The 27,235-nt window shown below is 45.2% G+C and overlaps 2 protein-coding genes across 12 annotated transcripts in view; one reads left to right on the top strand and one right to left on the bottom strand.

Annotated features, from left to right (window-relative positions):
- Nucleotides 1-2,689, bottom strand: part of TXNRD2 (thioredoxin reductase 2) — a 41,971-nt gene extending 39,282 nt beyond the window's left edge. For 4 of the 6 annotated variants that reach the window (XM_050318017.1, XM_050318016.1, XM_050318018.1 and 1 more), the window contains exons 1-4: nucleotides 2,600-2,689; nucleotides 1,629-1,694; nucleotides 885-941; nucleotides 137-281 (exon numbers count right to left, since the gene is read on the bottom strand). In XM_050318017.1, the coding sequence (XP_050173974.1) occupies nucleotides 137-281; nucleotides 885-941; nucleotides 1,629-1,694; nucleotides 2,600-2,675 (344 nt within the window). In that variant the 5' untranslated portion in view covers nucleotides 2,676-2,689. The other 2 variants (XM_050318020.1, XM_050318021.1) reach the window with 2 other exon arrangements.
- Nucleotides 1,617-25,160, top strand: COMT (catechol-O-methyltransferase). Of its 6 annotated transcripts, XM_050318083.1 has the most exons (6): nucleotides 8,498-8,617; nucleotides 10,025-10,273; nucleotides 18,417-18,699; nucleotides 20,500-20,693; nucleotides 21,915-22,046; nucleotides 23,879-25,160. In XM_050318083.1, the coding sequence occupies exons 2-6, from the start codon at nucleotides 10,268-10,270 to the stop codon at nucleotides 24,056-24,058; spliced, it is 795 nt and encodes a 264-aa protein (XP_050174040.1). In that variant the 5' UTR covers nucleotides 8,498-8,617; nucleotides 10,025-10,267; the 3' UTR covers nucleotides 24,059-25,160. The 6 variants fall into 6 exon arrangements, with proteins under 6 accessions (XP_050174039.1, XP_050174044.1, XP_050174042.1 ...); XM_050318082.1 differs by lacking the exons at nucleotides 8,498-8,617; nucleotides 10,025-10,273 and adding an exon at nucleotides 1,617-1,740; XM_050318087.1 differs by lacking the exons at nucleotides 8,498-8,617; nucleotides 10,025-10,273 and adding an exon at nucleotides 2,015-2,134.
- Nucleotides 25,161-27,235: the final 2,075 nt, after the last annotated feature.

The following is a 27,235-nucleotide window of genomic DNA, read 5'->3' as shown; positions in this document are numbered from 1 at the left end:
TTAAACAAGGACCAAGCTAAAATTTCACATGCAAAATTCACTTCCCTAACTGTCCCCAAGAAGCACCAACTGTGAAAAGTTGGTTATTGTTACGCATTTGCAGCACACAGGAGTGAAGAGGGGCAATCATCTTTACCAGCTATGATGAACAGGGTGGGCTACGTTCCAGCCATAGTGTGGGGCATCTTTAAGGGCACTCCCTAAAAGGGCTGCTTGATGCATAAGCTTTTTAGGAATGCAGCCAACATTCACACAAGTTCCACCAAGTCCCCATGTGGTTCCTGGGGAGAAGGAAAAAAAGAAAGAAAAAAGTAAAGGCGTCAGATTAGTGTAACAGTGCAACTGGGTTCACAGCAGCTAAACAATTCTGTAACAACACCCACTTTGTTATCTCCTAGAGATCAGTTTCTAACCTTGTTTATGTTCATTTGCTTTGATAAAAACCATCTCTGTATATTTTTCTTCTAAAATTCAAACCACCTCAAGATGTTTCTCAGAGCTCTGAAAATCCAGTCACTGATCATTTACATTTACAGATCTTATTTTATACACTGTACACGAAGAGCCTCAATATGATGCAATTCATAATTTTTAGAAATTTTAAATAACCTTTTGACAGAAAGAATATTCTCACTTATTTAAGTCTAAAGTCTACTACAAATGGTAGCATCAAACACTGCTAACAAGCTTAATGTGCAGGGGAAGCAGGAACAGCAGGGACATCCTGGAGAGCATGAGCTGCGCTGCAAGCTGGGCTTAAAGACTTTCACTACAAGCAAAGCAGGCAGCTTTGGCCCCGTTGCTGTCTGGAACAACCTGCTCACCGAGGCAACTGCGTTACATGCATTTCCAGCTATTATTACCCCATTATTTCTCATCCATACCTTGTGGGGAAGGGTCCACATAATCCAAAACAGCCACTTTTCTTCCAAACTGAGCAGCTTTAAACAATAAAGCAAGATGAGGTATTTAGAGGAGGGAGAACCACACAAATCTAAACATTTTTAGCAGCACAGGTACAGATAAAGAGTACAGGAGGTGATGTCTGGTATCTAACTCAAGATACCACACCAGGGACCCTACCAGCCTATGTGGTCAGCAAATTCTCCAGAAGACACTTAATAACCCAGAGTAGAATCTCCAGCTTCCACCGACCCTAAAAATGCAACCTGACCTCAAATGAGAGGTTCAAGAACACTGTGGGCTGTTGAACATGTTACACTGAGCTGCAAAGGGCCAAGGTTCTCTACAGCAGTTAAACAGTCCTTGGAAACAGCCTGAAGGGATTGTTGTTTTAACACATAAATGAGAAATGGTATCATTAGAAATCCTTACAGTATCTATTACTTGGAGCATTTTACAACAACAGTGAAATGAAAGCTTGTTACATTTTCCCATGACAAATGAAGAAATATTTTTTAAAAGGTTAACAAGAAAGCCAAACAAGATCACCCCACCTCAGGGTGTGAATTCATTTGCAGATTTACTGAATGGAGCTGAGTTAATGATTAATGTGCAGGTACTGAAGTATACTGTGTTTCTTAAAAAGCTTTAGCATTATCTGTAACACTCCCCTTAGCTTCCTTAAACATCACTGAAGCTAAACCAAATTATTTATACATACAGACCTTCTTTTGCACAAGCAAGGCCTCCAGACCCTCCACCAATGACCAGAAGATCATACTCATTCTTTCCTGTGAAGAGGATGTGAAGACAGAAGAGACAAGGCAGATGGGAGAGGTATGTAAGGGCAATATCAAAGAGCACGCTGCTTTTTACAATTGATTTTTGCTGATTTGGGTTTTCTTGGTTGTACTGTGGCACCGTGTTTCTTCACTAAACTATCTGGTCTGGTTTTGTGAATGAAATATGGAAAACAGAGCAGCTCAAACAAAGCAGGAAAATAGATTTTTACACCCTGTCTCCAGAAGCTCTTCCTGCATAAGGAGACAGTGGCGGCCGGGATCCGCCAGGTCTCAGTAGCACAGCAGAGGGCCCTGACAGAGGTTTGTCGGCCTCGAGGCCCGGGCGTGCCGGCCAGGGCGGTGTGAGGGAAGCCGGTCCTGCCACACCCCGGGCTCCCCGCGGAGCAGCCCCGCGTCCGGCGCGGTGCGAGGCGGCGGAGAAGCCGCAGGTGAGCCATGAGGGCCCAGCACGGCTCCTGCTGCGGGGCTGTCACCAGCAGGGCGGGCAGCGAGCGCCCGGCCCCGACCGCGGGCCGGCAAGGGCGGTACCGCCGGCCTCGGCTGCTCGGGCAGCCCCGTCCCGCTGCACAGCCCTCACGGGGGGCCGCTGACCCTCAGCGAGGGATGGGCCCCGGCACAGGCACCGCGGCGGCTCCCAGCGCCCTCACGGGGGAGGCACCGACCCCGCCTCACGGAGGGGACAGCGGGGAGCGGCGCGGACCCCACGGCGGGCGGTGGGAAGGGCTCGGGGGACCCTCCGCGGGCAGCGCGTACCTGAGAGCGGCCGCAGCGAGCGGCACAGCCCCGGCACAGCCCCCGCACGGCCCCGCGTACCTGAGAGCGAGCGGCACAGCCCCCGCACGGCCCCGCGTACCCGAGAGCGAGCGGCACAGCCCCCGCACGGCCCCGCGTACCTGAGAGCGAGCGGCACAGCCCCCGCACAGCCCCGCGCCGGGCCCGCAGCGCCGCCATGGCGCACGGCCCCGCCATGCCGCCCCGCGCCGCCCCGCAGGACCCGCGGGCTGCCCGCGCCGCGCCTGAGCCGGCCGGGGCAGCGCTCGGCCCGAGCCCTCGCGGCGCTGGGGAGGGCGGGCGCGGATCTGGCGCTGTACGAGCGCGTTTGCGTTAAAATCAGACCTTTGGGAGGGAGAACAACCCAGCGCAGTTTGCTTGACAGGCTTCCCCCCAGGTGCTGCTGCAGCAGCAGGGGTTCGGGGAAGGCTCTTTGGGAAAGACTCCAGGCAGGTCGGGGCCGGAGGAGCGGCTCCCTCAGCGCCTGAGGCGGGAGCGATGTGAGGCAGGGCACCCGCGGCTCCAACACCTTGGGACTGCGGGACAGACACCGGCACGGGAGGAGCCGTCAGAGCCCCGGCAGCCTCTCCTGTCCCTGAGCCGCAGGGCAGCTGCCGATCAGCCCGGCAGAGCCGCTCCGCAGGGCTCTGTTAGTGCCTGCGATGCCTCCGGCAGCCCCAGTCAGAGGCCTCAGAGCAGGCACTGATCGAAACAAAAGCAGGTTTGTGTCGGGAGGCCGCGGGCTGTTGGCCTTCAGCACAGTGCGGACCCTGCCCACTGCTGCAGGGGTGGTGGGACCTGCTAAACGCCACCACAGCCGGGTCGGAGCTGGGGACAACAGAACCGGCCACTGTTTCTACAGAAAAAAAGGCTTTAGGAAGTCGCTTAGGTTCAGTCTGTGGAGCAGGAGCCCGGCTCACAAGAGGGCAGCATCCAACCATTTTGTTTCAGACACCACCAATCCTCTGCTCCACAGCTGAGGAGAAATGGCAGAAAATTAAAATACACAATAGAAAGTTTTGTAGATCTGAAATAATCTCCATCACAGCCTGATAATTTTTGTTCACTCTGTCAGTGTTTGAAAATACTTGAAATGGGAATTTCTATCCCTTTAGTAAGTGGATTGATGACTTTCTCCAGTATCACCGCTGTTAAAAAAGCCCCAAACACAAGAAAACCAAAGGCAGACTCTTACCTCCTGCAGCACAGATCAATAAATCACAAGAAACACTCTTACCCACTAAAACAGCATTAGAAAGACATGCCTAGAGTGTACTGAGGGGCCTTTGAATTAAAGAAACCTAAAGCATATTCAGACACTAATCTTTTATGCTTTTCAGGTACATGCATGCAAAGGTGTTTTCAGCTTTTCATTTTAGCCTCTGTTCTGAATTGAAACAGGCACTGTTGAGCATATGCTCTTCACACAAATTTAGTTCTGACAAGTCGGATCAAGGGTGGAATTAAATCTCCACAAACACAAACCAAGTTTATATGAAGAAAAGTCCCTGCAGCACTGTGGTGTTTTGCTAAGAAGGAAAGGCCTCAAATGTAGCAAAGCAAAGCGAAACTAAATTGAAAAATGAAAGGCAGGTGGGGTTGGCCTCTTCTGTGTCTCAAGTGAAAGGATGAGAGGAAATTGCCTTAAATTGCACTGAGGGAGGTTCAGATTAGATATGAGAGTAAAAACTTTCATTGAAAGAGTGCCAGGCAATGGAATAAGCTGCTCAGGGGGGAGATGGTGTCACTGTCTGTGGAAATGTTCAAGAGGTGTCTGGATGTGGCACTTAGGAACGTGGTTTAGGGGTGATTATGGGGGTGCTGGGTTGAGGAGGGACTAGATGATCCTGAAGGTCTCTTTCAACCTTGATGATCCTGTGAAAGCTGTTGATAGAAACCATTATCTTTGAACAGCACCTGAAGTGGCAATTTAGGAAAGAAGTGATGATAAATTTAGAGTAAAGCTTCTAAACTCTTTGAAGGGTAGGATCTTGGCCAAGTGCCCATCGAAACAGCCCCATTGTACACTGGCGTTGCTTTCATGGTTTTAGAGCTCAGAGTCTAAGGGAACCACAGCCTTCACAGCCCTGGTGAGATTGTAGTTTCTTTTAGAAGTGTGTGTTCCCAAACATATCAACACACACTTTTCTGTGTCAGTTGAGAGCCAGTCAGTTGCTTTCCCTTGGCATCCTTCTTCAGTCATCTGGGAGCCACAGGTGTCCGTAGTGCCACTGTCAGACCGTGTGCAGTGGGTGTCACCAGCCCTCTGGCCGTACCCACAGCTGGAGAGAAAGCACAGTGCAGTTCCACAGGCTGCAGGGCAGAGCACAAAGTCTGCGTGGGGTCATTCCACTCGTCCTTGCTCATCCTCACAAGTTCCATCCTTGAGGCCGATGGAGGCAAAGAGCAGCGATGAGGAGTGGGTGACACCATCCTGGTGACACCATCGGGCAGAGCAGGAGTGGGCTGTGCTCCTGGTGACACCATCGGGCAGAGCAGTAGCCCCTGCCACTTGCTGCTGTCAGCTCTGAGCAGGTGTGTCTGTACTGCACTTCCAACATCTTGATCAGGGACCAGAGATGGATGCTGGTTATCAGAGGTGGTTTCTAATGTGTCTTTGGCTCAGCTCCTATGGCTTCCTCCTCCTGTTTTAATTCTTTTGTGGTTAGCATTATGTTGATTAGGTAATTAGTGATACATTATTTTTACATACATATATATATATTAATTTCTTCCAAGAAAAAAAGCATTAAGTCCCTTAGTGGCAAATACATTCTAGTATCAGGAATTGTTTATATCAAGCCTTGTGTTTCTCCAGTGAAAGAATATACTTTCAAAACCCGAGATTAAAAAAACTTCTTGCAAGATAGCTATCAGATTTAACATCATATTTCCACAGATTTTTTTTCAGTTTTAGCTATTCATATTTAAAGTCATAAATTAACTTATACATTAGATGTGGTTTGGTTTATTTCCAGGGGGAGATGTTTATTCACTGTACTTTAAACAGTGTGGTATTAAAAGGGTGAAGGAAACATCCTGATTTAGAAATGTATATAAATCCATTCGACAAGAAAAGATGCTTTGTAAGTCATGAATTGGTTTTGGTAACAGGCAAACTTTCTCCTTTTGAACTTGTTGTAGAGACAACCTGGAATTCTGTATGTTTTTTTTCCTTTGTATGAAATACTTTTACTTACTTTTATCCATGGCTCACTTAAATTCTTCCTCATGAAGATGACCAAGACTAAATACTTTTTTTTAACCAAGCTTTTTAGAAATGTTGACTTTTCAAGCACATCTTCTCGTCTCTCCTGTTTTTCTGGCGTGGTTTCCTTTCTGTGTTAAGTTCCCGGATCAGCAGCTTGGCAGGCTGGAGGAAGCGAGAGGTGTCAGGTAGATAAAGTCTTTGGAAGTCATCACATTGTTTCCTTTTTAGTGGCTGGGGTGGGGAATTGATTCTCTGAGAGGCTGCATTTTGTGGCATGACCTAATTAATAATTGACAGTGGAGCCAGTAAGCTGTACTGGAGCAGGGGTGGACTCGGCGGTCTCTGTGGGAGGTAGGATGTTTGGTTTCTTACCATCTCTCCTGATTAACTGCATGTGCTGTTTGATTTCTTTCTGCACCCTTGTTTTCCTCCGCTGGTGTGCAGTGTCCTTAGCAATGGGGAAGGAAAGCCTGCGGAAGGAAGGCATGGCAGAAGGGGAATGCAGAAGTGGGAATAGTGACACAGTCCCTGGCACCTGAGAGAACCATATCCCAGGGCTACAAAAAGCTTGGTGGAGCAAGAATTCTCCAGTATTGCTTTGCCTTGGCATGAAGGAATCTGTGGCTGTTTGCTTACAGTCCAATTCTGCTGTAATTTGCTGCATTTTTGGTATTTGTTTTTAAGAGCTTTGACAAATCAGTCTTTAGGAGAGTTAAAAGTCAAACAGATAAGGGAAGAAAATGGCTAATTTTGGTTTATGAGACTGAGGTGGAGAAATTGGATTTCCATGTGGAGTCTGCAAAGTTTTTAACATTTTGTTAAGATGGGACAAATTAATTACTCAGTTAACTAATAATTTGTTTATGTAGGGTCTATAAATTTATCTAAAACAACTACATTGAGGTAAGAAAAGTATAGGCACCAGAGAAATTAATTTAATTTAATTTAAATTCCATTTAAAAATGTCATTCTAAAAGCATGTATTAGAAGGGTTGGTGTTCTAAGTGCCCCAAAGGGCATCTTGTTATAAAGAATACATCCTTCAGCTAATGGTGTTTCCTCTGCTGCAAGCATTTGTGCCTGAGTTCATTAACCAGCAGCAATAGTTGAACATTTCAGCTGTGTTGCTATTTTCCCCCTTGTTTGCTTTTGCTTTTTTTATTATTTCCATACATTTGTCTGAGAGGATGAGCCATTGTTGTTCAGAATTTAATCTATGCCATTTTATTCCTTCCCTCCTTAAGACAGATCTTCTGTTCATAGTTTGTCCTGAACAACTAATTGATTTTAAGTAAGGGAAAGAACCAGCAGAAACAGATGAAGCCTCAAGGAACACCAGTTCTTGACTTCATTCAAATGCTTCAACATATATTACCAAGTAAAGCAAGGGGGGAAAAGACAGGCATGGGGTAGACTTAGCTGCTTCAGGGTTTTTGTGAGTAGTTATAAAGTCTTTGAAAGCTGAAAGTGTTTTTCAGTCTGCACGTTGGCCTTGTAAGATGCACAGTAAACACAAAATAGTCCAAGCACTCCTATTATCTGCTCAAATTTAGAGCACAACTTTCTGCTCATCTCTCTTCTCCTGTAGCTGTTTCCTGTTTTCGATATGGCCAGGCAGTTAGCTGATTCAGACATAAGTGGTGCTTCCTTTCTCTTTTGCATGTTTCTCAGCAAGAGAAACTAATTTGGCTGTAAAAAACAGCAAATTCCCATAAAAGAAAATCCCTCCTGCTATTCTGAAAATGCAAACTCAAAAGAATTTTCTTCCACTCAGTGTTTCACGTGATCTGCGGGTTTATCATAATGTGCTAGCTCTCCTGTCTGCCTTTGTTTAGGCTTTTAAAAAGCAGTCTTTGGCCAGGATTATTAGAGGCAGGGAATGCCGTTTGTTGCTGTGCCAGGCAGGGATTTACTGGGGAGAGCTGGGTGCTGTGCACAGCAGTGGCAGTAGCACTGCCACCTTGTCCCGTGGCTGCAGCTGGGAGCTCTGCAGCGGAGCAAGTCTGCTCAGGTCTGTGCACCACATCAGAGCTAAGCTCTGTCAGCTGCCCGTGAGTCAGCCTGAGGTGTCCTGACCTGCTGCCATTCACGGCACGGGGCTCCCAAGCTAATGCATCCCGGTTCTGCATCTTCCCATGGATGAGCCCTGGGAATCCAGCATCCTGACGTTCTGCAGCACCAAATCCATCTTTTAAGATCTTGGCCTGATGTGAAAATTGTGTTACACCAATACATTTATAGCTCTCAACAGTTCTCTAACCTGCATCTATTGATACCAGGGTAAATTTTTACTCTCTAGACATGGATAAGTCACTTGAATAGTGTATAAACTCTGGAGTTTGTAGCATTGTTAGTATGTTAATTAAAACCTGCAAAAATACCTGTCCTTAAATAGACCCTGTACTGAGTAAACAGGTGAACTAAAAAAAGGCATAAACCAATGTCTAACAGCTTACCAAAGAAACTTGTCTTGGAGAAAAAAAAAATCCCATAATAATATATTACAAGATTTCAACTTTCTATTTACATGGAAGCAATTTATGGAAACACAGTTTGGGTGGTCTAACCAGCTGAACCTCTGGCTTTGTGTAATTTGCAGTTATTGCCATTCTCCATTTTTACTTGTCTGATGAAATATCTAGACAACAGCAAGGGTTACTTGCAGGCGTAGCTTTTATCATACAAGTAAACAATTGTGGGCAGGCAGAAGCAAGTTTGCTCCTCCCATGCTTCCAGCCTGAAGAATATAATTCAGCTGGAAATTAGAAGTCTTTTTAAAGTGTCGTCATGGGCCATTGCTCAATCTGGGAAGTCTTGGCACTAATTTATGCTCCTAAGCAGAAGCTGGGCTGACACCACCCACCAGTTCACAATTAGCTGTAGTTAACTGCAAGGACACCTCCAAAGAATAGCTGCATACTTACACAAGGTCAGTGCTTAGACTGTTTTACTGTTTCAAACTCTCTTCTCCACAGCTCAGCAGTAAAATCAGTTCTGTATTAGCTGGAATTGTGGGTGCCACGAGGGACTGTGCAGACACAACCAGCTTTTGACTGGACAGGAAATTACAGTCAGTGAAGCTGGAGTGCTGCACTGCTTGTTTCATGCTTTGTCTGCTCGATGTCTGGATTATAAGAGAATATTTGTTGAGCTAAAGCTCTATTATACATGGAAGGGGTACTTCCAAGTTGTTCTGTATGGGCCTTGGGTACTGGGCTGTGTTGCAGGGTCTTAGTTATGTTTGGTTCAGAGTTACTAAAAACACTTCAATCCTCGCCTATGTCTTCTCTACAATTCTTTATTCAATTCATCCACTTAACATTTTTTGGTTTTCTCTTGTCATGCTCCCAGTTAGTCCCCACTTCCTTCAAGGCCCTCCCCTATCCTGTGGCAAAGTCTGTTCTCAGATCTTCAGCTCCTGTTTCTGCCACATGTGATAAAAAACCCATTCTTCAAGTCTTAAAAAAGTTTCTGGGCTAGAGCCTCAAACACTTGCTGACTAGGTCTGAGCTTTGCAGTGAGAGTACAGGAGAGAACTACTACCACATTGTGTTTGGGTTTTTGTTTTCCTTACCACTTTCTTCGATGGTGCAATTTAACTGCAGCTGGATTATACTGTTTCCACCTGGAAGGAAACAAAACAGACAAGCCAAGAACAAGATTTACCAGAATAAGCCTTTTCTTTTATCTTAGAGCTGTTTGTAGCAGAATAATTTCCCAACCAGACGCTATAGAAATTCAGATGTACTGTTTATAATGTATTGATTGCACCTCCTCCAGCAGTTGCTATTAAGCAATTTGCTTTACATACCTCCCCTGCCTCCAGCAGCACTATATTTAACCCAGGTCTAGGTCTTGTTCCTACAATTCTGCTCTGGCTGTAGCATGCCATGCCTGAGCTGAAAAAAGAACTAAATCCCCTGGGCCAAATTCATTCCTGGAGTTGCTTGACTGAACACCGAGCAGTTACACTGAGCGCAGCTTTGGCTCACACCTGACTTTGTCAGCAGTCACTGTGCTGTAACTAAGTAACCAGAGCACTGTCGTTAGGGGGGAGATGAATAGCTTTCTCTACGGTTATTAGAGCACCGAGCACCTTTAAGGACTGCAGAAATCTGTGAAAGGAGGAACTGGGGAAAAGGACACTGCTCCTTTTAGAGTCTGTGTAACAGAACTGATAAGCTATTCCTGTGATGTGATCGAATGTGACTGAATACTGCAGGCTCTTGGACTCTTATTCTGCAAAACCCACAGGAGAGCAGCCCAGCAAAAGAGCGGAGGGAACAGCTTCTGCTGGACTCAGAAAGGTACATATTTGTGTTTTCTTCTTTCTCAGGCTTGACAGGATCGGTGGTCTTGGCTGGTGTCACTGTTTTAAACAGCGGTGCACACGAAAGAAGTGGTGTTTGCCACCTTCTGAGTGGCACTCACTGTCAGGAAGCCAGTCCGTGGGCAGCAACAGCTTTCACAGAGAGAGAGTAGGACATGTTTGTGGGTAATGCATTTGTGCTGTACTGTGAACCTGGACAGCTGAAAGCAGTGAGAGGAGATAACCCCAGCTAAACTGAAACTGTAATTCATGGCTGTAAGTATGCTGGAATTTGGTACTCATTTGTATTCAAGAAAAAGCTGAATGCAAGTCAAGCTTCAGTTCAGTCACATTTGTCTGAATAGCTGCTTTTATAAATGTTTTGCTGCAAATGTATTTTAAGGGGGTTTTCCTTCTCAAGAGGGAGTTCTGCTACTGCAAAATGTGCGTGAAGAAGAGACAAAAAGCAGTACTTTTGCTTGCTAGCCCTGTTGCTGCTTATAGAGTATCCTGATGCCCCTAATAGGTATTTTTTACCTTCTATCCTTTAAAAACAAACTGATATTTACCAATAATGTCAACCACATGTCATACCAGTGAGCTCCATAAACAACCTTGACTTTGTCTTTGCACTTAAGCTTCCTTTTTTCTGCTTACTCAGCCATGGACTTCTCTAACAAAGCCCTCAGGTTCAGAACCACTTGGATTTCACAGCATTGCAGGATTTAAATGCAAAAGGAAAATTTCCTGATTTATAGCTTTAGTTTGCATTGGTGGAAAAAGAGTTTGACCATATTAACACTGCAAAGAATTTACTTGCTGCTCAAGTTTAGCAATATTTCTTAGCAGCCTGCATCTGGTATGAGGTGAATCTCTGCCAGTCTCATACTGTTTTCTTTCAGCATTCCTTCAGGATCAGTGGAATTAGAACTGACTGGGAATTTTCTGAAAAAACATAATTTTGGCAGCAGTCCTTGAAACAAGATCTCAATGTGTGAGGCTATCCTAAAGCTCTGTCAGGAGAGACTTCTCAGAAAGCAATTTCTAGCCAAAGTAAGAGACCCTCTTTGCCCATTCCAGCTACTTTTCTGGCAGGGCATTCACTCAGGATTTAAGACCAAGGTCTCCCACCCTGCTGTGTCTCAGGTTGCCTCTTTCCACTGGTGCTTTGGTGACCTGCTGTGCTGTGCTGGGTGCCACCCTGCCTGGCCTGTTAGAGCTGTTCATTTCCATAGAAATAAGCCACCATTTCAGCAGAGATTTCCTTCCTAATCTTTCAGATCCCTCAGTGGGTGTCCTCACTACCAAGTTCCAGTCATGCACTGCCCCCCAGCCTGAAGAGCAGCTTGTGGACAGCAGAAAGCTGTTCTGGGAGAGACAGATTTACACTAGATTAGCTGGTAGCCTTGGAAGCAGGGCAGGAGCATGCAGAGGGGATTTGGGACACTAACTAAGGATTCAGCCCTGTGATATAAAGAGAGACTGGAAAATAGGCCTGTCGGTCGATGCTCATGAGGACAACCAGCCGTTTTGCTCTTTGCTCTGCCAGCCCTTTCCCCCCACCTCCATTTGGGATGAAAACTTTTTACAGACCAGCTCCTCGTGTGCTGTCAGGGCAGAGCACTTTCTGCTCTTGTCAGTCCTCTGCCTCCCAGGTGGGGTTTGAACAGGTCTGCTGAGCTGCACTGGCCTCACACTCTGCTAAGAGTGCAAACACATCCCACTCCAGTGGGAGTAAGGACTGCCAGGAACAAACACTTGCTAGGGCTACCTGAAGGGATCCTGTTCCTGGAACGCTGTCTTTGCTCAAGGCCCAGTAAGGTGCATTTCTTATCCTTGGAGAATTCTCTGCCCCCACAGTCTGGCTTCGCTCCTGCAGGTGTTCACTAGGCCAGTCCGGACCAGAGCGCTGCAGATTGCTGTGGACCTGCCTGTTGGGTGGAGGTGAGGCCTCTCTGTGTGACCAGTGCATTCTGAACCCTGCTCCTCTTTCTAACCCTTCCATAAAGCCTTTGCTCTGGGTGACAGCTCCAACCACCACCAGGAGAATGGCTACTGAGAAGGGAGTTGTAAGTGGGGAGCAATTATGCTGACTGAAATCTCTGGGGAGAATGGATTTACACACCCTTGGGAAGCTTAGTTGATGGGGCTCCCAAGTAGGCAGTAGGGTGCTTTTCTGTTCTTTTCCTTGCATTCAGTGAGAAAAAAACTGTATTTGTTTCATTTCCACCTGAGAGGAAGGAAAAAGAAAAGATAAAAGGCTGTGGGGTGCAGGAAATAATCACCAGAGTTTTGCATTATTGGAGGACAGAATTTTTGTAGTTATGGAAGTGAAGCTAAATTGTAGTAATTTTAGAAAGAACTAAGAGGAAAATCGAGATTTCAGGCAAGAAATAGTTAGTGAAAAATTATATAAAGTATGTTCAGATTGTTTTCATGATGTCAGTGGAAAATCTGAATGTCAAACTCCCAGACTAAGTTTCCATTGAAATACAAGATACTCACATTTGGCAATATGCTGATCATTCTTCACAGTGTCGCACTCACTTGAAAATACATAAACACTTATGAAAGAATAGGAGGTAAAAAGATATTTCTTTGACCTTTAAAAGTACTAAATTATGCAACTGTTGAATTGTGTTGCCTACAGCAACAGGATACAATATGTTTGGCAGAAGTTAGTTTAGACTTTCTGACCAAAATACTCTGCCTTTCTGGCTCTGGGAAAAGATCAAGAAAAGCAAAATACCACAAAACAGAGATTGCCTCATTCAAGACAGCACAGGGCTGAGAGTCAGGAGCTCCAGTGCCTCTCCTCTGGCCTAGGGCAGGACGTTGGTAAAATAGGTGTACAAATGTGCTGACTCCTCTGCACTGTTTGCACAGTGCTCCACAAACATTATTAGTATGCAGATCCTCTGCATATTTATGTGCAGGAGATACTGAAAGGCAGCATTTCAGCAGAAGCTTTTAAAAAGTTTGAATTTCAGCCTTTTAAACCCTTTTCTAAAAACAGGGGGTACACCTACCTCATTCACACACAGCTCTGGGGGGGTTAATCTATTGATTTGTACAGCCTGTGTAGAAAAAAGACCAGAATTGTTTGCAATTGAACATTCTTGTCTCTGCAGATTTAGCAGCAGTGGCTGCAGTGAGTTACACCCGCTGTCCCCAGGCACTCCGCTATTGTGGACCATTTCTATTCTCCTCCAGACCAGCAGAGAGAATCTTTTTGGAAAAAAGGTTGAATGATAGAAATTTACCAAGTGCTCCCCATTCACCAGGTTATGTGAGCTAATAAAGTCAAAATTAGATTCTAAACCCTTTAGCCTCAGAATGCTAAAGTACTGTCTGAACGCTTGGAGACTCCTAATAAACTCTTTAACAACCAGCCAGTGCTTGGCACTTAGATTAAATGCAGGGAAAATTAGAGCAGGACTGGGTGTAACATCATCTTTCCTCAAAGGCCTCAATTGTCAGCAGGCTGAAAGCACTTAAGGAAAGTGTCTGAAGCGCTGCTTGTCTCCACTTTTTCCCAGTTGTTTATAAACTCAAGAATAATAATGTCACACAGGCATTTGCTGTCTTGGTATCCCAAAATCGTGTTCTTTAGTTAATGCAGATAAAATCACTTTGCCTTTCCTCGGGTGTTATCCATATATGCAGAGCAGGGACTTTTCTGAAAAAGATTAGTACAGCTTTACAACTTTAACTTGCTCTTGTGGCAGCACAGATGTAGGCAAGGCAGAAAAACATTGCCAAAATGAGACTCCAGCCTAAGTCCCCTGACTTGGGATCATTCCAGCCCTGGAGAACAGCAGTCTAATGTATGTACTGTCTTTGTAGAAAAAATATTTTTGATAATGTTTTGAGGACGTTTAATTTTCAGTACAAAGCAAAGCAGTATCAGTTTATCCAAGCTAAAATTGTAATGAGAGGCTCTGTAATTAGGCTTGGAAGGATTCACTTTCATTAGAAAAGTGTCCTATCCAACCACTTTGAACCTCCCAGGTATGTGAGTATGTGTCAGCTCTCATTTTTGCATCTGCAGGGATTGACATCTTGTTAATTACTCTTCATCATAGTCCATTTTTATGGCTTTGGAAAAACAGGAGCTCATATAATAAATAGTAAGGGGACAGCGAATCCCCTGACTTGGCAGTTAACAGAGTCTGAGCCAGTCTCTGGGAGCTTCTTTTGTAGCCACTGGAGCGACTTACAGTGTTTTATTTACAAAGGCAGGTAAGCTGGGACAGCACATTCCCACATTTTGTGTCTGCTGCTCTCTTGGAAAAATCTCTGTAAGCTGAGCCAGAGGTCCTGCCATCGAAATGCTGATTGTTTGATTATGGTTTGCAGCAGGGGGAAACTGCTGAGCTACCATTTGGTCTTATGAAACCTGCCAGAATGAGGAAGATCAGATGTGTAAGAAAATAACTCAGTGCTTTAGAAAGGCTCATCAGTACTTTGACAGGTTTGGGCATGAAATTTTAATATGTTTTCTTTTAAACTCTGTCTTCTCAGAACCAGATGTAGTGCTCCGTGTTACTCATTCCTTTCCATAACGTTGTCCCTCCAGTTTTGTTTATTCTCTTGCTGAATTTTTCATTTGCCTACTATTTTCCACTTCAAATTTCAGCTTTCAAAGAGAAGGCTCACTTTATTATGGTGTTTCTAAAGCACAGGAGAGGTTGCAGTGCTAACCTGTGTATTTGGAACCTCAGTACAGGCATTAAATAATAAGAGTGGCTGCCTTGTAATAAGTGGTTATGGGAAACTTGACTGTGTGCAAGTTCAGTTTTATTGCATACTTAATGAGTCCCACGAATCCACATTAAAGCTAAAATTACAGTTGCATTTTCTAAAGCTGTCATAACATGACTGTCTCCTAGGTAGTGGTAGTTTTAAATTGGTTGAATTACACACTTAATTTTCATATCAAATATTTTCCAGCTAAGAATATGAAAGCAATTACCTGTTTTGGTACTGGTCTTTTTTCCCTCTGGGTGCATGACCATCACCAAGGCATCCTGCTCTTGGCAGTCTGCCTTTACAGTCTATTGCTGTCACTAAATTAATTTTCACACCTAAGAAAACAGAAATTAAGATGGACAAACTTTGAAAAAAACTGTGTTAAAAGAAAGAAACCCCAAGACATGTCTGTTTTGCTCGTTTTAGAAGGTACCTTCTCTGGTAAGTGGTTTTCAGGATAATTGCCTCCTAAAGGAGCTTTGCTAAGAACAAGCCATGCAGCTGGTTTATGAAGGTGCTGGGCTGTTATACAGCAATATTAATAATGAAACCTATAGTAGATGAAAAGCATTCCTTGATAGTGCAAAAATGAGTGAACTTGTCCAGGAGTAGAAAAAGCAGCACGTACTCTAAAGGTTGTTGCTACCTGTGAGGATGTGTGGAGGCAGGTGGGCACTCAGGTGGGACTCAGGTGCAAAGATCTGAGGCAATGCAAACAATGGATCCCTTTGAGCACCTGACTATAGGAATGGCCAAGCTGAATTGCTTCCTTGCTTAATTTTAGATCCAGGTCTGAGATCATCCCCAAATCACACACATTTGAGTTTACATTTACAGCATTTCTTTGTCTTCTTGACAAACGTGTTTCACAAGAGGTGTCAACAAAGCAGTGGTAACAGGATTTTACTGTCCAGCACGTTCCTTCTTGCTAAGGTATAAAAGGAAAGCTTCAGAGGGTGCACAGAGAGAAGTCTGGGCATTCCTGCAGGAGCAGGGAGTGGGGCTGAGGCAGCCTAGGCACGGTGCCCCTCCCTGCTCGAGAACTCTCCTCAAACACTCTTAGAGTCAGTGCTAATCAATAACCTGTTCCCCCAGGACAAACCACCTCGTTCACCCCACTGCTATCGGCCAGGTTTGGTGTCTGACAGATCTCTGAAGGGCAGCCCCTTCAGGCTGGCACAATCTGAGTGCCAAAGCGACAGCCTGTGGCAAGGTCTGCTCAGGGATGCCAAAGTATCCTCTGTGACCAGAGGGTTACGCCTGGCATGAGCCTGAACCAGCTCTGAGTGCCAGCACTCAGTGCCAGCGGGACCTGCCACACGTGAGCCCTGGGGATGCAGGGCTCACAGCTGCCCTGTCCAGACGTGGGAAGGTTGGACACCTGCTGGCATCAGGAGATGGTTCCTGGGCTCCCTCCCTTCATGGCAGTTCAGAATAGTTATCTCTCACCCGTGCCAGTAATCCAAATCCATCAACAACAACCATACAGTCAACTCAGCCATGAAAGTCAAGGGAAGACAAATGAAATAGAGAGATATTTTATGTTAAAGTAATGGTATTTTCCTAGCCCAGCCCAGGTTCTCAGGGGAGAGATAATGTCAAACATTTTCACGTAGAAGAACTAGAAAGAGCTGAAATCCCATCTGAGAGGTGCAGGACAATTGGGCCTCATCAGTAGAACTACTCCTGCTAGAAGGAAAGAAGAAGAACTGGCATCCAGGCCTTCCTGATCCTGCTGAGGCAAAGCAGCAGGTTCATATTAGCTGGGAAACAAAGTTCAGAAAGTCCAAGAAGCAAGATTTTCATGTGCTGATGACACTGGCAAGCCCTGAAAGGAAATGGCTCAGGTCAGACTTTGCAAGGAAAGCACTGAAGGTGACTAATTAAAAGCAAAAGAAATAGACTTTTAACTGCTCCAAACAAATCACACTTGCTCTGCAACTAAGATAAGTGGATGGGTGAACAACATCAGCTGTACTGTGTCTTGAATATATCTCCATGGAAACTCAGTCATCTTCTGAAGTCAAAGTGTGTTCTGCATGATGATTCAATAAATCAGTGGGACAGATTTTCCCCATGTGTATGTGCCAAGTCCCACTACAGAACGGAGGTCTGACAATCCACAAAATTTAGGTTCTTTCTGGAACAATTTTGGGGAAGGTAAGCAAGAACATTTGGGGGAATATTTCAGAGACTCATACAGCCTCTTTGCCTCTGGTCTTGGCCAACTTAGGCGATATTTTTGATGATGTTTAGCTCCAGCTTTGCTGAACTCCAGGTCGGTGGAACATTAATACCAAGTGCCAGTGGAAGCTGTGCACCATGTTTAGCAAGATGGAAGAGGAGATTTAATAGCAGGAAAGAGGCTGGAAAGAGTTGAGTGTCATGTTCTTCAAAAATAAGAGTTTAAAAACCAGGGCAACTACATCCTTCCTGCTGAGGTTAAGGAGTTGGTTCTGAATCCTTTAGACCTGTGTTCAAATGCCTGATTAGACTTCAAGAACCAATGAACTTGGCATTCCTTCATCCTAATACTGACTGAAGCACATTCCAACCTGGGCTCTCCTCCCAGGGTACAACTCCCAGGCTCTGCCCGTGGGAAGCAGGGGTGGAAAAGTGGAGGTGTTGTAAGCCACATCACGAGAAATGAGGTGTGTTTGGAGCTGAGCAAGAGAAGCTTCATATGCAGAGTCCTCAGGCAAATCCAACCCTTAGTTTGGCACCATCTCAAAGGCTAAACCAATTGCTTAATTTTAAGAATCCCTTCTTTATCAGATCTTTTGTACTGTGACTCCTGTCCACTGGCTTGCCTGAAATCCATCAGAGTAAGGGGCTTTGATGGGATTTATTGTGTGAACTGCACAGGCTGACATGTTATATCTTTCAGTTTAATGAGCCTGAGAATTACTCTGATCCAGCTTTATGTTTTTAAAACCAGTGAGAAAGCATCTCCACTTTATAAAAGGAAATGCATATTTTTTTTATCCCCAAAAGTGTCAGAATGATGGCTCATGTCAAAGATTTTATAAGAGGGAAAAGGGCTCCTGTGTTCTGTAAAGAGTTCACCTGGGTACCTGTGCTGCAGGCTCTGGAAGGAAGGGGGCTGGTCCCATCCTGCTGAGACACAAAGCTGAGGTTCTGTGCAGAGCAGGTGCTGGCAAGGGCTCAGGACCTGCAGGCTGCTTTAAACAGAGCATCCCCTAACAGTGCCTGCTGACACTGCTCAAAATGCATGTTTTCTTACCAAGGCCAGCTTAGAAATTTCCCAGTGCTGAAAAATGAGGGGAGCGGGATCAGATGCAGGCTCCAATTTAAGATTTTAAACACTTGGAAATCCAGTCAGAGCAGATTTGATGCTGGGAAGCTCCTCTGCAGTGGCATGCCTGGAGCTGGGACCGAGCAGCTGTGTGGGGGAAGGGACAGAGCATTAAATAAAGCTACTTGTTGACTGCCTGTGAAAGTGGCGTCTAAAGGGAGTGCCACGGAGCGCCCTCCATTACCCAGGGACAGAGAGTCCTTTTCAGCTGCTCTAGACAAAACCATAATTAAACTCCCTGTGTTCCTGTCCAGTAGGGCTGGTTGTGGGCTGTTCAGTTTAATATTTACAAACAGGATAGTCCTCTCCCGTGCCACCTTAACCCTGGGCTGTTTTTCTCCTTCCTTCCAGATGCTGGAGAGCTCTTCAGTCCCTTTGTTTACTGTTTTCATCCTGCTTTTCGTTCTGCTGCTCTTTGTGGTGCTCATCAGGAAAAACGCCACTGCTGCCATTATCTGGAATGAAATGATCCGGGAGAAAGTGACCAATTTCATCATGAACCAGAGCAAGGAGCAGAGGATTTTGAATTTCGTGCTGCAGAACGCGGTGCGAGGAGACCCTCGGAGCGTGGTGGACACCATAGATAAATACTGCTCCCAGAAAGAGTGGGCCATGAACGTGGGCAATGAGAAAGGTAACTGCAGGGGGAGCAGCCCCTGCGAGGTCCTTCAGGACTAGCACAGGACAGGACATCTCACTGCACTGCCATGGTAACTTCCATCTGCTGCTGCTGCTGCAAGGGAGGCCGCCCAGCCCTGGGGTCACAGCAGGTCTGGGGGCAGTGCTGCCTGCTCAGGTGGAGGGTTTGGACCAGGGGATCCTGAAGGTCGTCACAGGACCAAATCTGGGTTCTGTGTAGTGCACACAAAGTGTGTAAGCAGAGGGTGACAATTTACAGGGAAAATCGAGGGTTGTGTTACACCTCAGCTCCTATATAGGGTCCCCTAAAGGCATAATTCATTATGTTATGTACTTTCAGATCCTTAACAAGGTAGTCAATTGAAAAAAAAAAAGTATGTTAAACTCCATGAATTTTGTGTGTGCAAGCACAAGTTAGAGGTTTCTGTTGAAGAAAGAAACCCTTCCCAATCCATAAACTGTCAGACACTGTTGCTATTTAGCAAGCAAATCATCTTGTTCTTGCCTCCTAAAGGAAAATATGGGAACAAAAAATTTTTTCCTTAGCTGCAGGAAAAGTGGCAATCTTTTCAAAAAACTATAATGGCAAAATGTTAACACATTCCCTTATGAATTAGAAACAAAAGTTCCTCTTGCTGGGAATTGCAGGGGAAATTTGCTTAGTCTGGGATTATCATAGCTAATGAAATACAACTCCAAGCATTGTGATAAAAATGCTTCTCTGACATGGGTACAGTTTTTGAAAGCTCCTCATTGTACAAGGCAGCAGGAGAGTAGGTGATGGCTGAGTAGGAATTCTTAAAGCTCCAAACTTTGAATATTTGTGATTATGTTCTTAATAATTCCACTCTAGTTTTGCTCTGATAAGATGACCTTTCCTCAGATAAGAGCCATTAAAGTTAATGAATCTTTAGTTTCTAAGATTTCAAGAGTGACCACATGGCCTCAAGATGCTGCATCATCATCATCATCATCATCATAACAATATTCATAAACAAATAACACCCAGAAAAATATCACTTAATGCAGTGGATACATACATTGAAAAAATCCACAGCTTAGTGTAAAATCCCTTCAAATACTTTTCAGTTTAGTTATCTAGTTTCTAGCCACACAAGTAAGAGGAAATAGTTTTCTCACACATAGATCCTTTTCTTCAGAAGGACACAACGTAGTACACTGTCACTTCTTTGTGGGAACATTTTTGTTGCCAACAATTGACTAATGTTTTCCATCCCACAATCATGCAGTGAATCCAAAGATTTCGCAACTCAGTAAGCAGATTTTTCTTTTTTCCTTTAAAGATCAGTATTTAGGATAAGAAATTTTGTACCAGACTACAGCATGTAACATTTGCAATAACCATGAGCATCCAAAATTCAGGAGTTATACATTTCACAAATATGGCCAGTTTCTGCAAAAAATTCTTGGAAAAAACCACTGCATTTTCCCTTCTAACACTGTAAACTAGTTAATTCAGGGAATTATATAAATTCCATTCTGGGAGTATAACTTAAATCAGGGAATTCTTTACTCAGAAATGTTTGTTGTTATTATTGTAAACTAAGGTATTTTTTTAGTTGAAAAAATTTTGAAAACTTGAAATATCAACTTTGTGATCAACTTGACCACAAAGAAGGCAGTTTGCAAAGGATGCAGTTTATAATTTATGACATCAAGCCTTAATTTTTGGATGTCCTGAGCAACTGAGTACATGGATTTTGTAAGTTCCTCATCACTAATGTGTGACCCAGCTTGGCTCTGTCAAAAGCTAACCTCTTTCCATTGCAATCAGGTTTAATCTTGGACAAGACAGTGGAAGAGGTGAACCCCTCTGTTGCCCTGGAGCTGGGCTCGTACTGTGGCTACTCAGCGGTGCGGATCGCTCGGCTGCTGAAGGCAGGGGCTCGTCTGCTCACCGTGGAGTTCAACCCCCAGTTTGCTGCCATAGCCAGGCAGATGATTGAGTTTGCTGGAGTGCAGGACAAGGCAAGTACCATTTTGTCTGTAAGCACAGCAGCAAAACTGCTTAGAATTTGTGTTCTTTTTTTTCTTGCACTCACAGGTCTTTCTTAGCTTCACCAGCTCCATGCCAGGTTCCACCCCTGAGCTGTGCACAGCTCCCCATGCTGTCTCCCAGACCAGAACACTGCTTTGCTCCATAAAAACTGAAAGGTTCAAACTGCTGCCAAGGCTGCCTACAGAAAACTGAACTATAGCCTGGTTTGTTACAAAAGCTCACAAGAAGCAGCTGAACTATGTGCCGTGGACTTCAAATGAGGAGTATTTACCCAAATCCAGCTGGTCACTATGTATGTATAGGTATCTAAATTTTGTGCAGGGAGGTTTCTCGACTCTGTTCAGTTGGTTGAGATGCAGGTATTTCCAGTCTATAATCCATCTCATCCCAAGGCAGAGATCTGCAGCAGGTTGGGGATTCATGCCTGAGAAAACCTGCCTATTTGCCTGACAACTCACTCCAGTGGAGCTGAGACCACGAGAGAAAACAAATCCCACCACGAGACCTTCTAATGCTTTCCTTAGCTCTTTGAAGAGAACCTGAAGCACCACTGACATCTAAAACTGCATTTCCCCCATCTGATTTAATCTCTGATCAGCTGTGAGTCATTAACCAGACATTTCCCTACCACTTTCCTGCTCCTCTCTCAGTGCTTGCCTAACAAGTCCACGTGCAGCAGCTGCTCCCAGTGAACATCCTCACACCAGTAAACCTGGGAGGAAGATGCAGCAGCCTCTGTGCTGCCTCCTCCCTCTCCTGGCCATCTCAGTTTTCCACACGGCAGGCTCCAGCTTTATTCTGAACTAACCTGTTCTCTGGATCTTTTGCTTCCCCTGGACTGTAAGATTTGACTGAGATGTAACTAGAAAAAGTACATTTTTCAACAGGAGATTCCTGTGTTCCCAGTAAAGATACACATTATCCAACAGAAACAACAGGTCACTTTTTCTGCTGTTGTTTAAAAAAACCCACAAGATTCCAAAACACCCAAATTCATATTCTGGAACATAACTGAGTTGGTTTGTCAAAAGGAAAAAAGTACACCTTATCTAACTCTGTTGAGATAATTCAGCTGACACAATATTAGGCTATACAGAGGATTGCTGATGTCTGGCCACAATTTAAAATGAGCTAAAAGCATGTGCTTTTTCTTAATGGTTCACAATTCATCAGATGGATTTGTATTTCAGGTTAAACTCCTAGAAGGCCCTTCAGAGGAAATTATCCCCCAGCTGAAAAAAAAATATGAAGTGGATACTCTGGATTTTGTCTTCCTGGACCACTGGAAAGACAGATACAGACCAGACACCATCCTGCTCCAGGTCAGTTTGCACAATTCCAGTTCTAAAAGTAAAGTAGCAAATGCCTTGAGTCTGTGAGGCCTCTCCTCTTTATGAGGGACCATGAGCAGCCACAGTCACAGAGACAGGTGAGATAGCTGCAGACTGCATGACCTCTGCATAGGAAGGCATTTTCAGGTGTTAAATAACTGAGATTCACATCACCTTTATCTATCAACACAACACATGCAGACACTCTCCTGCCTTAGGAGCTGCAGGCTGATACCATTTCCTACAACTGCCTGTTTGTATGGAAGTGTCATTTTACAATTATTTTCTTCATAAATAAATCCACTGTTTTTGAGCCTCCCAAGTACTTCCTGACCCCTTGTGGACTACAACATTATTTTCCGATCCAGGCTCCCAGTTTTTAGTTTTAGCCCTGTCCTCCAGAAAGCTGTTTGAAATTTGTGTGGGGTTATGAACAGCCAGTACTGAACTTACACAGCAGTAGCTACAGAAAATGTTCCCTCCCTGTAGTTATTTTGTACTCAGAGAATGCTGCCTTTTAAACTGCCTGTGTAAGGGTGACTGAACTCTTTCCACTGGGAAGAGCCAGGGCATCCTTATCAGAGCTTAGCCTTGGAAACACAGCCAAAATAAACAGGCTCTTTAGTTCCATGGTAGGGGTCACTCTGATGCAACTGAGAGACAAAGTTGCAAAAAAAACCCCAGGAAAATTAAGAGCAGAAAGACAAAGAAGAGATCCTCACATTTTCTCAGATGTTCAGACCTTGCAGCGTGCACCTTTGGCAGGAGGGGCAGTATGAGCAGTGAAGTACGAACAGAAAACATTCAGATGGAACATGGACACTGACAGGGGCCCAGACATGCACTTCTGCAAAAGCCAGGCACCAAGAGCATCTGCAGTCCTGGTGGCCAGTGGAAAATGCAGCATGTTGTCTCTTGTAGGCCTCTGTAAGCTGTGCAGCACAAACAGCCTGCAGGGCACTGGACGTGTCAAACCACTCCTCCCTGCTGAGGGTGCTCAGGCAGGGCCAGGCAGCTGAGCAGCCCCTGCAGCACACACATCAACTCAGCTCCCTCACGCTGCCACTGCAGAGAACACCCCGTGTTCTGCCTACAACTGCTGCCTGTAACCACAGGGGAACAACCAGCCTGATTAGCAGCACACTTGGTTTTAAAACAGCTGGTAAGCTCAGATAAGCAACTTCTAGACAAAAATACCAGTAAAAATGAGGTTTGTAGGTTTACTGAGGAGAAACACTGCACTTTAAATGAATATTGCAAGTTAATTATGCCTTGTGGAAGTTGTCAGAGTGATCTTCATTGTGTGCAAACCCTGCTTCATGCCCAGATCCTGAACAAAATCAGAGGAAATTGTTTAAAATCAAAGGAAAACAAGCATAAAAAAATCTTTTATTCACTTAATGCTTTTGGAGTGTGACTGAGACTGGCCAAAGCACACAGGTGTGTGCTAGTTTCTCTGGTGACCTGAAGAGCTACTACAGCAGTTAAATGCCATATTAAAGAAGTTTTTAACCATCAGGTATGACAGCCAAAACAAAGCCACCTTACTGATCACGTAGAGATAGCTGGAACCAAGCTGAGGAACAAACTGCCCACCTCCACTGGGCTTGATCTGCCATCCCAGAACCAGCATCTCTGTGTTCTACTGGTCATGGTAAAAGTCAGTCTGTGAGCACAAGGGATCCTGGAATCACTCACCTTCTCCTCTCCTGTCCCTTCCAGACCCACCCTGCCCTGGGTTTGGGTGCAGGCACTCGGTGTGACACGACAGGGCATTGCACTCAGGCCTAACAGCCTCTGTAAGTGATTTCTCTTCTTCCTAGGAATGCAACCTGCTGAGGAAGGGCTCGGTTCTTCTGGCTGACAATGTCATTTTCCCAGGAGCTCCAGATTTCCTGGCCTACGTCCGCAACAGCCCCCGTTTCCAGTGCACCAACTACCCATCCCATCTGGAATACATGCAAGTGGAAGATGCTGTGGAGAAGGCTGTGTTTTTGGGATAAAGTGAGCCCTCAATGCTCAGCCTTTGTTTCAAATCATGTAAATGCAACTGCACAGGTTAACTTGTCCATGCTTTAATTTTTGGTGGGGTTTTTTAATTACTTTTATTTTGAAGCCTGTAATTAAAGCAAGTGTTAGTGGAGATCTTTTTAGACCAGGTGGAAACCAAGAGTGGGAGTGAGCAGAGTAACTGCTCTGTGCCATTGTTCACATAATGCAGCACACCCAAGGTGATGCACATTGCATGCCTTGACCAAAACATCATCTAACAACAGAGTCTGTTATTTTGAGCTCACACTTGAACCACCACACTTTGGGCTCAGGGTAAGGTGGAGAAATACACTGCAACTTCTGAAGACTTGTGTCCCCAAGCTGAACTCATTAATGGTTATCAAGAGTGGAAAAAAGCAGGCGTGTTGCAAAAAAAGACCATTCCAGGTGCCCCAATTTTGCTCAGTTACTATCATGGCACCTCCATGCAGTGAAGGCTCCTACTGTGGTATCATCACATACTCCTTTGCATGTTTACTGCAAGTGTTAATAATCTCTGTGTGAGAGAAAAGAGCACACACACTGAAAGACCCATGCAGTGATGAGAAAAACAAACCAGAATTTTGCAAAATACCAACAAATAAAATTAGTAACCTGCCCTTGGAGATGTGGGGAACACTGAAGTAGTAAACAGATTAAAATAAACAGGTAACAAAAGGAGCAGACTCCTTCCAAAGGCATACAAAACTACGTAACATTTGACCTGGAGAAAATGCTGTTTACCTGCTCATTATATTGCATATACATAGGATGTGATTTTTGGGGGCAGGGCAAGCTGCTGACTCTGAAGTGCTGTGTATGTTTAAGGCACTGTATAAAAATAAAGCCAAGAGAGAATGGTTTTACCAGGTGGGTCCTGCACACCCTGGGTCACCTCAGTGCTGTCAAACCTCGTGAATCGTGTGGGCTCTCAGGGAGAAGATACAAAGCCAAATCTGAAGTCTCCAACTCACCTGAACAATGCAGCAGTCCAGTGGCAGTCCCCAGCACGTCCTGCCGTGATTATCTAACAAAGCAGTGGCTGTATTTATAAATAAAATATAAAAAACAATAGAGCAGGGACGTGACTTCCATTGTCTCCCAGGAATTCTGCACTACACTTGGGAATTCCAGCCTCAAAACAGCCACGGAGAGATCCAACAGCTGAAAATCACAGTGAAAATCAGGGATAACCATTCTCATGTTTCCCAGAAAGAATTCTTTCAGGCCTGTTAGGAGTTTCTTCCTCTTAACAGCCCACCCTCCTGGTACCTACCCTGGCCTGGGTGCTACAAAAATCCACCTCCAGGGCACCAGTAAGGAGAGGAGCAGAGGATCAACCACACAGGAGAAACAGAAAATAATCACTGAGCCCATTTACTGCCATGCACAGGGGAAACCTGGGTACAGAGCTGACCAGGCTTTTCTGTACACCTGAGGTCACAACCCTGAAGAATCCTCTCGTTTCTGCACCCAGCAGACACTCCTGTCACTGCAGGGCTCACACCAAGACCCACGAACAGACCAGCCCCAGGTGCCTGCGGAAGGAGGGGTAAGGCTAAGCAGGTGGACTGTTCTGCACTTTACAAGAGAGGATCAGAAAAACACATTTCTACTGCTAGTTAATGGCCAAAATTACTGCCCAAGAGACTGTCAAGAAGATTAGGGAAGATGGGAACCTGTAGAGTTAGCATGGATACTGCAAAAGATGCAGCAGTGAATACATGTGGCAAATATAACAGACCACCTTACAGTATAAAAAGGTATTTTAATTAATTAGAAAGGATCTCCCACATGGCAAACTGTAAAAACAAACAGTGCATGTGCCATCAGAATATTTACAGAATTCCATGTGTAAGAAAACTTCTTCCACTTCACTACACTTTTGAAATGCTCTTAATTATTGGTGGCAAGGGATGAAAAGAAAAAAGCCTGGCTCAGTTTGCATGACTGACAATTAGAAAAAAGGCTTTTGGTCAGTTGAGCAGATATGATCTGGAGTCACTGACACATAAATGTGAAACCTCCCAGGGATAAGAAGGACTTTTCAAAATAAAGTCACGCTTTGAATTCTGGGAGGAGCAAAAGGCAGACAATGGAGCTCCTAATTCAAATACATTCCAAAAAGCTACTGAGTGTTACTGCAACATCAGCTTATTACAGCTGGAAGACACCACCTCTTCTTGCCCAAGCCAGGTCTGTGTCTGGAGCTCGTGTTTAAAGTGCCAATGGGAGTGGAAGCTCCCAAGGGAAAGAACTCCCCTACAACAACGAGCAGCTCTCAGCACATTCTCACAGCTCGTGCCACAGGTCAAAGGCAGCACCCTCTGCATCACAGCACCCCTGCAGGCAATCCTTCCACCAGCACTGCCCACGGAGCAAAGCACCACCACAGCTCTGTACAGGAGCTCGGGCCTCCTCCAGCCACTGCAGAGCTCTGAGCCCCGAGCCAAACTCCAAATGCAGGCAAGAGAGCACAGAGAGCTCCAGCAGAGCAGCAGCAGAGCCCTGAGACCCCAGCTCTGCCACCGAGGGGACACCAGAGAGCTCCAGCAGAGCAGCAGCAGAGCCCTGAGACCCCAGCTCTGGCAGGGCGGTGCCACTCTCGGCCAGCGCTGAGTCCCTGTGTGGCTGCTCAGGCAGGACTCAGTCACAGGGTATCTCACAGTGACACTGTGATTGCTGTGCATGCACACACTGAACGCAGCACCAGAGTTTTAGTCCTTGCCTTTGTCTCTCCAGCTCAGTCAGTGGCCACACTGCAAAACAAATTCCCATTTTAAAAAATGCCCTCTGTCAGCTCGCACCAGCATGAGGTTCTGCCATTGCTGGGCTCAGCTGCTCCGAGACCTTCCCAGTGATGACACTGAGGAAGAGACCCTCAGGGGTGGAATATTCCAAGATGCTGCTTAAACCCTAAACAGCTGAGGGCTGTGATATTTCTTGCCCATTGTTACCAGGTTAACCTTTCACCTGCAGGACTCGCTGCTTCTGTTTGCCCAACCTGTTAGAAGCTGGAAATGAAATCATTTTGACAGCTGTAAAAGGTCATTTGTAAAAACAATGTGTTTGTTCTAGCTCGGTACCTTACCTACAGCACCTGCTGGTGGTTGCTGGATCAGTGCAGCCACAAAGGAAAAATCCGATTC

This window comes from Myiozetetes cayanensis, unplaced genomic scaffold, assembly GCF_022539395.1.
Source record: "Myiozetetes cayanensis isolate MyiCay16 unplaced genomic scaffold, myiCay2020 scf21, whole genome shotgun sequence".
Taxonomy (NCBI): domain Eukaryota; kingdom Metazoa; phylum Chordata; class Aves; order Passeriformes; family Tyrannidae; genus Myiozetetes; species Myiozetetes cayanensis.
This window is presented reverse-complemented; position numbering and strand designations above follow the sequence as displayed.

What these genes read in the sequence shown, in the direction of transcription:
- COMT (XM_050318082.1), top strand. An exon ending in GAACGTGGGCAATGAGAAAG is followed by an intron (nt 18,700 to 20,499) that starts GTAACTGCAGGG and finishes CATTGCAATCAG; the next exon opens with GTTTAATCTTGGACAAGACA. An exon ending in TTGCTGGAGTGCAGGACAAG is followed by an intron (nt 20,694 to 21,914) that starts GCAAGTACCATT and finishes TTTGTATTTCAG; the next exon opens with GTTAAACTCCTAGAAGGCCC.